Raw genomic sequence first — 11,181 nt, forward strand, 5'->3', positions numbered from 1 at the left:
CTCGTACCGTGGTATGTGGTCTCTTATCAACTTATTCATATGCTTGCAAGACATTAGACGACATTCCACCGAGAGGGCCCAGAGTATATCTATCCGTCATCGGGATGGACAAATCCCACTGTTGATCCATATGCCTCAACTCATACTTTCCGGATACTTAATCCCACCTTTATAACCACCCATTTACGCAGTGGCGTTTGATGTAATCAAAGTACCTTTCCGGTATAAGTGATTTACATGATCTCATGGTCATAAGGACTAGGTAACTATGTATCGAAAGCTTATAGCAAATAACTTAATGACGTGATCTTATGCTACGCTTAATTGGGTGTGTCCATTACATCATTCATATAATGATATAACCATGTCATTAATAACATCCAATGTTCATGATTATGAAACTAATCATCTATTAATCAACAAGCTAGTTAAGAGGCTTACTAGGGACTCATTTGTTTGTTTACATAACACACATGTATCAATGTTTCGGTTAATACAATTATAGCATGGTATATAAACTTTTATCATAAACATAAAGATATATAATAACCATTTTTATTATTGCCTCTTGGGCATATCTCCAACACTAGCCTAGTTGATCGATAGTTTTAACAACAACATGATCATTTGTATGATAACTAGGATCCTCTTGTCGAGCAAAATCTGTGATGCACTCTTGTGCAACTGTAAATGATCTTGCGCATCATCTGTATTTTTTTTTTACTTATAGTAAAACTATTTATCTATTGGATCTATATGCTAAACTATTTATATAAGTAATTTTAGTACTAGATCATTTAGAAACATTGTTGATTTTTTTATTAAAAAAAAGCTGAAAAAACAAGCCAGATCCAGGGGCGCCGCCCCTAAAACGGGAAACCCTCATCGGCGACGCCAATTCGGTCTGGACTCCAACAATTGTTTTTCACCGGCTACTCGCGACTGCCGTTGCGCGCCATGGACAGCCTCTCCCTCTCTAGCGGCCATGGACGAAACCCCAATCCAGACCAGGTAATCAAGATCACCCAGAAAACATGAGCTGACTACTCCAGCATATCACAGGATGCACACGCCATAGTTCCATTTATAAGCAAATCACAAGATCCACAATGTAGGTAGATACACGTAGGTCTCGATCATTACATGCGAATGCCAAATAGGTTTTGCATATCACAGAAGAAAACATAGTCACATACGACAGGTCTGGCCACGACGAACACGAACACGGGACAGGTGCAAGCGAGCGGTAACTAGGATACATGATTGCACTGCATATGGAAGTACTACTAGGACAAACATCACAACACAAGCAATCTGATGCTGCTGGTGGCTGACGGTGATCAGAGGAAGGTCCAGTTGACGAACATGAAGGCGAGGCAGTGCGGGGCGCCAGAGACGTCGTCGCTCAGCACCTTCCACGCCACAGCCTGATCATAGGACGCCTGCCGCCCCATGCTGGACTTGCACACGCCACCCGGCAGGTACGCGAAACCCTGGAACCACACATATACAGGAACTTCGATCAGTCGGCTGAACTAGGAGATCCATGGCCTTAGGTTCAGTCATTGCTGCTGGTTTAGGTTAGCTAGCTACCTGCTGCATGACCTTGGCAAACTCCGAGCACAGCGCTTTGCGCCCCTCCTCGTCCAGGATCGCCTCCAGCGAGATGTCTTGCAGGTTCACCAGCGTCGTTTCCAGCATGTCCAGGGCCGCATTGTTGCCAAAGGTGAACATGGGAGCAGGCTGCCAATAGCACAAGTTACCCTTGTTAGGTAGTGGTTTCAGGACAGGCTTTATTTTACAGCAGCACAGCCAGTTAATTTGGTGAAACAAGACAGTGAAATGAGCAGCACACTAACTGACCTTCAGAGAACAGCAGAGTATGGCGTCGCTGTGGTTCCACAACAGCTTCAGGGGAGAGTCTGCTTCTTCAGTGTCCGACCAGCGGATCTCTTCTCCAGTGTGAGCCCTGGAAGGTTTTGACAGTGTTAACAGCTTCAGAAATAATTACTCATGGGCAACTCAGCATACATGATTTTGGGATAGGCAATGTGCCGAGTTGTGTAGAGGGGTTTTTCTGACCTGTAGCTCCTGCCAATCCAGCTTGCAAGTGTAATCGCCTCAGGAGAGCCAGGAGGGTGCTTCATTTGGATCTGTGTGCCGAGGCGAGATGGAGCTATCGCCATGGCCACCCTCTGCACCGATGCCATCACGGCCCTCACGTACTGCCTGGCCATCGCCGCCACATTCTCACGGAGGTGGTTCTCGAATGAGAACTGGAAGGCAATGGTCAGGACCGATCTCGTGTTGGCGGCGTCACTTGAACCACGCAGAGCTCCAGCTGACCCAACCTCTAGGGAAGAGGCGAGATCAAGTGTGCGTGTGGCAGATGGCATGTCCTGCAGTTGAATGCATAATGAACCAGTTAGCGTGGCAACAAAAAACAACACCAAAACTTAGGCTATATAGCTGCGTTGATCATATAAGCGCTAACCGTCTTCGTGTCCAATGGTATCACGCGGAAGCCTGAGGGTAGCAGAGGTGCGTCATCAGCAAAAGATTCATCAATAGGTGCAAAAACGAGCTGTGCGCAGGCGCCTGAAGCATTCTCATCAACCCCGCTGCATAGCTGCAGTAGCAAATCATGCCAGCCCATCAGGATACCACAAGCATAAAACAGGCAACCTAAAGATATAAACCAGAAAACACCTTACCTGCAGAAGGTACATATCTCGCGCAAGAAGCACCTCATCGTGGCTAAAACCATGTCCTTCCAGCCTAAGGACCTCAAGGAACTACAAATTTAAAAAATTATAAGATTGATGCGCTGACAATGGCGATACATCATGATGAGATAACTGAAGGTTAAGAATTAACTCTTTACCTCTTCATGCTCTAAGGTGTGGGCAAGGGGCAGTATAACTGGAGTTCCCATGAACCCACCAGCCCTTAAACCAGGAACTGCATACGGGCCTGCCCTCAAAGAAGCAGCTGAATAAGCGTCAACACCAGGATCAGCCCATTCCGAGCGATGCTCCCTCAGAAATCGCACAAGTAAAGCAGGCGGGACATCCTACATTATCAAAAAGTAAACTTGGTTAACTTTTTCATGACAGGAAAATTAATTTTGGTGATGTGGAACAAACAAAATTACTGTATTTAGTATAGGAACAACAAACGAAACGAGACTAAATATACACCTGCAGAAGCATTGATGCCTTTGCACACAGGATGCCACCCCCGATAGCAGAAAAGAGCGGGGACGGGCTGAGATGGGATCCAACAAGCTTGTTTGGGGACGAGTTAACTGTGATGGTAATATCCTCAGCGCCATCACTGCTCAGCAAGGACCACCCATCATCCGGAAATCCATTTAAAGCATCATTGAAGCCTCTGCAAAGTAGTGACTCGAGTTTAGAGGTGTGGTACACACATGCATGCAATATCAGAAGATGGGCGGCAAATGGCTTATAAGACCACAGGAACATTCAAATGATACAAACCTGCTGAGTCTTTGGCTGAAGGTTCTGAGAACTGCAGGCTGCCGGCCAGCTCCATACGGGATTTCACCACTTGATTCATGAGCGATTTGCCTGATGTGTCGCAGTGCCTGTACACAAAGAACAATCACATGTCATGCATCAATCAAATTACGGATTCAGTGTCACTACAGATGGCCAATAAATTATTATCAACAATGTAATGGAAGGGCATATATACCGCAATAGTCATCTTCTGCGCAAGAATCTTGGGAGACTCGTAGAGCGGTCGAAGGACCTCAGGCACACTCCAGGCCTACAGAGTACAAAAAATTTATAAGATGCATGTCTACCAAAAGTATTCAAGTGATAACCAATGGTATGAAAACCTTTGTTGCTACTTACATCCAAATCAACATGATCCACAATGTGGATCATGGAGCCACCTCCCTCGCATGGTCGAATCAGATAACCACTAGGGAGCACCTCAGCTCTGATAAAATTTGGAGTAGTAGGCCCAGATGGACCGCCTGTGGACTGAGTCAGTGACCTCTCACAGATCTGCAGAACAAGAACAGCATCATAATTTGAGCAACAATGCATGGTACTTCCTGCGGAACAGATAAGTACAATTTATTACAGAATCATTACACTACACTACTACAGTGGTAAGTCACAATAACACTGTTCGTCCAAACAGATTGAGCCCAATCAGAACATGACAAAGACCAGCAACAAACAACGATGACATGAGGGTAGAATTACAGCCTGTAAGTAAAGATCAAATTAATACCACAAGGCTGCCATCTTCCAGGCAGCTGGTGTAGCGGAGTGTCCAGAAGTCGCGTGGTGCCGCCAGAGTTGTCGGTGCGTAAGTCTAAGGAATTAAAATGAGAATGATCATCATCAAAACCAACAGATGAACTAGTACAGCAACAAGAACATGAAACCTGCAGCTCATTGGTGAGCAAACACACACCTGCATGTAGATTAGCTCGATAGTTCCACCGTTACCCGTGGGGAAAACATGGAGGATTTCAACGCAACGACAGTCACGATACCAAGATGGACGATCCTTGAGGATCTCCGCAACCTTTGTGGGCTGAAGGCTCACAAGACCGCAAGCTCGGGCTGCTACGCCAATACAATTGTGCGAAACAGCGATGATTCCAATGGAATCCGGACCAGGCTGCAATCAAGTGCCAGTTCAAGGTGGTTAGAACCAGCAAGCTAGAAAAAATCAACTCGTTCTGCAGTATTGCACAATGATTTTATGTATTACCTTCATCCCAACCATTTGCACCCATTCGACAGCAGTCCCTGTCGCCTTGGACAGGAACTCTGCCATGGTTTCCTCAGCGATAGCGAGGAGACTGCACGAAAAAAAACAGCATCTCAGCAAACTTGCACAGATCAAACATATGTTACCAGAAAAAGGAGACTAGGCATTGCACTTACCCAGCTGGGTTGTTCGCATCCCTTTGTGGACGCGGCACAATGGCGTTTTGCTGCTGATGGTGCTGACCACTCGTCACCACGGAGTCGCAGCTCGTGTCCGTGGTGGCCGCCGAAGCCTGAAGAAAAATTATAAGATGTTACCAAAAGAACAACAATATGACAATACATTGAATCGACAGAGTCTACAACACAACATGAACCCATCTACATTGAACAGGTCCACCATATGGCATCTATAAGCAGGGCAGGGAGCTCACATTGTGGATATGAGTCTTGAGACTCTTGGTCGCCGCCTCCTTCTCGAAGATGAGGCGCGACAACTGCTTCTGCAGCCGGTCATTCTCCTCCATCAGCAGCTTGTTCATCGCAGTCAGCTTCCGGTTCACCGTCTGCATGCGGGAGGACTCCTTGCGCTGCTTCTCCCGGCACCTACCAATCACAAGAAAAAGGCACACACACTTCAGCACTTCAGTCAGTGGCATGCGCACCTAGATACTAAACTACTGAAATGATAGTAGTGGCCTCTAGCTGACACGGTAGTATTATTTCTTGTTATCAGGCAGAGGCAAAATCAGAAATAGGGGGGGGGCTGATCAAATCAAAAAAACAGGGCAAAAAAAGCCCTTTGCAAAAGAGACAAATGGCTAATACTACTACGCAAATGGAACAGATACATGTGAATCATTGCCTAACTGAAAGTAATGTGTGTGCCTGAATCTGTGAAAGTGCAGACTAGATTTCAACATATTGCACTGTGCAAAAGATTCCTGGATCATATTATTTCCCCTTTATGGGTACAAGTATGCTAGCAAACCACCAAGAAGGGCTGTTCTTCCACAGAGTTACTAACAGCAGTAGAGAAACGCTGCATTACTTTGTACTATGAATCTACCGAAGATTGACAAAGAAAGCAAATAAAGTAACCTTGGAGATGAAACTAAAATAGGACAGTAAACAAGAACGGCAGAACAAGACAGTGGGGAAAAGACAGGCCTTGTATGGAATGGCAAGCTTGCACAGGAAACAGAGAAATCAGCAAGGGAATATTTGTTGGAGAAAATTATATTTAAATAAAGTCCAGATTTGGGAGTGGTACTTGGCCCAAATTTTCCCATATAAATACACTAGACTTCTGATGTTGGTGTGCAAGTACATCCAGGTTGTTTGACTACAAAATCCACAGATGTCAAAGAACAGTGAGAGATGCAGAGCCCCAAACCAGTGTGGAAAGTTTGTGAAAATCATTGTAGAATACTAGAATGAAGCGAGCTCAAATCAAGAACAGATTCAAGCAGAACAGGCAAAGGCCCTGCCTCCTTTGGAGTGAGCCACATTTGCAGAGTTTTTTTTTCAGAGTTTTATACAAAAACGGAAGATTTCACCAATAAACTGTGGAAACACTACCAAAAGAATATCTTAAGTAGACTGGAAACCGCACAAAGCTTTGGCTCCGTCCCGCAAGAATATCACAGGAAACCCATGGCATTACCGAAAACCAACTCGGAAGAAAATTCCCCAAGAACATGCAGATAAATGTAGCAATCTCCACGAAAGAAGCGGGAAAGACGTCTGCTTCCCACCTACATTCCCCGCAAAAAAAACGAGACTTGACCAGATCGGAGAGACTGGGAGAGAGAGCAAGAGGGACCTGCGGTTCTGGAACCAGACTTTGATCTGCTTGGGCTCGATGTTGGAGAGGATGGGGCAGTCCCTGATGATCTGCTGGCGGCGGAGGGAGGTGGGCTTGGGGCAGTCGTTGTAGACGCGCTCCAGCGCCTCCACCTGCTCGGGGGTGTAGCGCACGTACTTGCCCGTGTCCACCTGCGGCGCCGCCGCCCCACAACCCGGCGAGAGCCTCGCCATCCCGGCGCCGCTGTCGGTCGGTGCTGCTGCTAGGAAACGAAGGCGAGGAGAAGGAGGAGGGGAAGGAGGCCAAGGACGCTGGCGCGTCATGGCCTGCGAGCTCCGCTGGCCATGGCGTGCGTCTGCTTTGCGGTTCTTGGGGAGAGTGGTTGGTGTTGGAAGAGGAGAGCACGCCGCCTGGGCTGGTTTTAATACTGCAGTCTCTCAGTAGGCAGTAGCCCAGCTAGTAGGAGTGACTCCTCTCTCTCTCTCTACAGACGCACCATCTCTCTCTCGTTTTGAGACGTCTCTCTCTGCTCACTTTTGTCTAGAGTTTTTAACATTTGAATTGAATGTGACATTTCCTTTTCTGATTTTCTCTTTTTTTTATTTTTCATAATGCCTCTTAAATCGATTTTCTTGCAAAGAATGAGTATCACATTATTATGTAAGTAATAGGTATCTCTAAAATTCAAGTTTGAAATCAGGGCTCCAAACAGTGCACAAAACAGAGAGGTTTTGGTCTGTTTCAGTGGATAAGCAGAGACACCTTTAAACATTGCAAAGTTCGAGTGTCACACAAGGATTCTCTAGGAATGACTACCCACAAAAAAGATTCTTTAGGCATGCATGGGGCAGGAGGCAGTAGTTTTTTTTGGGTGGCATAAACTTTTTAGAAACCCGTGTGAATGTTTGTATTCTACCTCCAAGTTTCTATTCTTTCCAAGAGTGTAGCTTTTTCACTTACTCTTTACCTGCTATTGGTCTGAATAAAAAAATGTATTAAACACAACGGTGGAGCTGCCTCGCTGTTTCAAATTTACTCGGCTCAATTCAGTCCTAGCAGTCTACATGCGATTTTGATTTCTTTTTGTGGAACAATTTTCCAGTTCTCAAAATTGACAGAGCAAATTAGCAAAGGTCTATCATACAAAAAAAAAAAAAAAAAGTTTAGGTTCAATTACAGGAATTTTGGCAGTGGTGGAATGAAGGAAGTGGGTCAGTGAGTGAGCCCATGAAAAGAAATGATGCAGTCTGGCCTTTCCGCCCAAGAAAAAAGCCTTTTGTGCTCCGTTATTAATACTGTTCCTCCTGCAAATCCAAACAGTCAAAGCTACTGCGCCATTGGTGCAGACCTTCTCTGATCTTCTGCGGTCACCACCCAGTAGGCTCAAATACGGAGAAAAATATGCAGAGGTGAGGGAGGCTGCACAGGAGATCCATGGTGTAGGTTCGGCCCTGGGTGGCGCTAGGCCCGTGCACTGAGGGCCGCTCGTGTTGACTGGTCTGCGGCCGTACGATGGGTCTTGGTGCTGGTGATCGCCCTTTGTTTCCTCCCGTGTCTTTTCCACCGTTTCTTTTTTTTTTTTGTATCGAAAGCATAATTCCTGACTGTCATGTCTATTTCTTCGACACATGTCTGGTTTAGAGCAGGTACAACAATTGAAAAGCGCTTATCTCCCAAAAACAGCGTCAGAAAGTAGTTTGATGTCTGCAAACACGTAGAACGTGTGTAGCTAGTTTTAAAAGTGCGAATGTAGAATCACGGTGGAGCTATTTGATGAAGTTTTAGTTGTTTCTTGCTATCTTTATTTACATGTACCTATTCTTGATCCAAACCAAAGAGAAATAAGTGTCGTTTTCCAGCAAAAAAAAAGAAATAAGTGTCGTTGATTGAATTGCGAATAGAGAGACGGTAAACAAAGCATGAAGAGGCAAGATGAGCAATGTAAAGTACCCGAAACTTTATAGGTGTAAAACGTTCTCGGTAAGTTGCGGATTCACCACAAGCATAAATACTATTTAATTATAATATTATGAAACTTTTGCAGTATGTGTCTACGGATGGATCCACATAAAGGCACACTTAGTAGTATTAACAAACACCCTTCATAACCACCGCTAGTCTTCCAAGATATTTGGAGTCCTAAGGGCATGTACAACGTAGGCGCTTCGGTGCGGGCGCTAGGATTAGAAACCAGCCCGATCGATAGTTGCGACATCAAATCCTGGCATCTAGTCAAGCAGCGGCGCGAAACTTTGAGGCCGAAGCTTAGCTTTTTTGTTCACAACCAAGGAAAGTGGCCCTGGAAGGGATACCATTTTAGCCTCTCACCTAAGCGCTCTCTGTTGCAATAACTGTCTCCTATTTGCTTTATCATCTCAATCCTTTTATTTTTATGTACTTAAGCGTCTAAACATGCGCTCCCATTGTACATGCCCTAAGTAATTAAGGCTTGCCCCACTGTTGTGCACATTAACTCCTAGATCTCGCTTCCCCCGTTAATACATAGTAGGTGGAGGCGACGGATGTTGTCACATAGTTAACGTACATGTTTCTCCAACTACATACAACAATGATTTTCTCTAATGTCCTAAAAGCAAATATTACATGGTGCATGACACACAATATCGTTGGAGAACACTAATACACACATATTGCAAAAGAAGATAACACAAATCTTTATTTCAGATCATAATATTGCTAGGGTTTCTCCATCTTCCAAGAGGAGAAGGTGTTGTTCAAACATGGAGGCTAATAATATCATAATGAATATATGAATGGGGTGCGGGGGATTAAATGGATACAAGTGCAAATCCTCACTAGGGTTTGGAATTACAGTAAGATGAATGGAGATGATGATGATGATCGATGTGCAAAGGCACTAGTCCAAGCAGCGCTGGTGTAACATCCCATGAATCGGCGTTACAAAAAGAGGGGAAACTGATGTACGCATTGCATTCATGCATAAAAAATCCAAGGATTTTTTTGCGCTTTCAAATAAAACTTGTCACATTGACTGAAGTTCCACTTGAGTTGATGGAATTGAAGTAGATCATAAAGACAAGTGCTATAAACTTCCATGTGATCTTTGCTAAAATCTATTTTGGGTAAAAGTGATTTGATCTATGGGTTAGATCAAATGGCACGTGAATTAAAATAATGGCCCATTATTTAAGAATTGAACTCTAAATTATTAACACTCAAAAGTTTAGTAACTACATTTGTTTATAATTTAATTCACTTCTAAACTTATTACCAAATATGGTAAACCACAAGGTTTAAAGTGCATAATAGCCACAAATTCTTGATTGAATCATAACTTATTAAATATGTGATCATAAAACTAAATTTATTTACATTACGAATTATAGTTCAAACTATTTGAATAAAATTAATTACGAGTATTTTGAAACTCATATGATCATGCCTAGGTGAAATCAAGAACAACCATCCAAAAGTTATGAATAACCTTCAATTTTTACATTTTGACCACAATTATAAGATAAAGCCAATCATATATGATATGGTGTACTATCCACAAGTATAAAACCATCCACAAGATATTTAGTAACAAATGCCACTTGGATGCCAAAAACTAAAGGATAATGATAAGGCCACCTAGGATGGAAATATCTACATAGCTTGCATCCTAAGCTATGCCACCTCATGCTTAAAGAATTGCTATGGATGAGAGCATAACAACCAACCACTTTACTCATCAAAAGAGTCACCCACCTATCTGTCATGATATTACAGCTTGCTCAAGCCTATAAAAGGACCCTCCCATACCCTCCATTTGATCATCTAGTACCATGGTACAAGCTAACCAAAGAATTGAGCCATTCCATACATTAGATGAAACCAAGATGAAGCAGCTAGGAGATGGAGGCATACCACAAGATGTAGGTTTATCGGAATTCCTGAAGAACAAGGTACAGAAGATAGCAAGGTAGAATTCTTAGGAAGACCACATATTTAGATTCATCATTCCTTGAGTAGAACCCTAGATTATAATCCAAGTCCTTGTGGAGTGAGAGGGGTAATTGGTATAACCATAGCCAAATACTTCTAGTGATACTTTAGGAATCCCATACCATGATCATCACCACTTGTTAATGATCGTAAAACCAAGAACTAAAACTAAGAAGCTATTATGAATAATTTGATCATGTATAATGCATGCTCAAGCCCTGGATAAATAGAAGGATAAGTTAAACCTAGTATAATAAGCAGATATCATCCATCACATATAATCATAGGGAGATCACTAGTAAGCAACCCTAGAGCTATATCTCAATCCTAACTTGTGAATCACTTGGTGATTATAAGTAGAACATTAGAACCAAACCCCATCTCTAACCTATGATTCAATTAATAAACATAAGAAAACACTAGTGCCAAACCCTATAGTTAAATCCATGTGGTGTGGACAACCACTCATCCTTACAACCAAGGGAAACTATGATGAGAATGGTATCCACTCTAGATATTTACATTCTAAGTTAAATATAATAAAAGTGCTAATATTGGAAAGAGTTCTAACATAATTTTCAACTCTTTATCAAATATGTGAGCACATGAAATAATATGCAAGTGACCACATTCTCAAATAAGAAA

General features: G+C 43.3%; 1 protein-coding gene across 1 annotated transcript; it reads right to left on the reverse strand.

Annotated features, from left to right (window-relative positions):
* Positions 1-1,040: 1,040 nt before the first annotated feature.
* On the reverse strand, positions 1,041-6,992 carry LOC127298650 (homeobox-leucine zipper protein HOX33). The gene is made up of 17 exons (XM_051328499.1): positions 6,586-6,992; positions 5,195-5,366; positions 4,938-5,053; positions 4,762-4,852; positions 4,459-4,668; positions 4,273-4,356; positions 3,885-4,040; positions 3,721-3,795; positions 3,504-3,610; positions 3,201-3,393; positions 2,885-3,073; positions 2,715-2,795; positions 2,495-2,629; positions 2,083-2,399; positions 1,864-1,969; positions 1,594-1,743; positions 1,041-1,493 (listed from the first exon to the last, which is right to left on the reverse strand). Exons 1-17 carry the CDS (start codon positions 6,888-6,890, stop codon positions 1,341-1,343), a joined length of 2,640 nt encoding a protein of 879 aa, XP_051184459.1. The 5' UTR covers positions 6,891-6,992; the 3' UTR covers positions 1,041-1,340.
* Between the last annotated feature and the right edge of the window lie 4,189 nt (positions 6,993-11,181).

The sequence above is a fragment of the Lolium perenne genome, chromosome 5 (assembly GCF_019359855.2).
Source record: "Lolium perenne isolate Kyuss_39 chromosome 5, Kyuss_2.0, whole genome shotgun sequence".
NCBI lineage: Eukaryota > Viridiplantae > Streptophyta > Magnoliopsida > Poales > Poaceae > Lolium > Lolium perenne.

Excerpts from the sequence above, each read along its gene's own strand:
- LOC127298650 (XM_051328499.1), bottom strand. The coding sequence starts at position 6,890 with ATGACGCGCCAGCGTCCTTGGCCTCCTTCCCCTCCTCCTTCTCCTCGC. Across the intron at positions 2,400-2,494 it reads TACCATTGGACACGAAGACG|GACATGCCATCTGCCACACG; the intron begins GTTAGCGCTTAT and ends ATTCAACTGCAG. Across the intron at positions 1,744-1,863 it reads TACTCTGCTGTTCTCTGAAG|CCTGCTCCCATGTTCACCTT; the intron begins GTCAGTTAGTGT and ends TGCTATTGGCAG.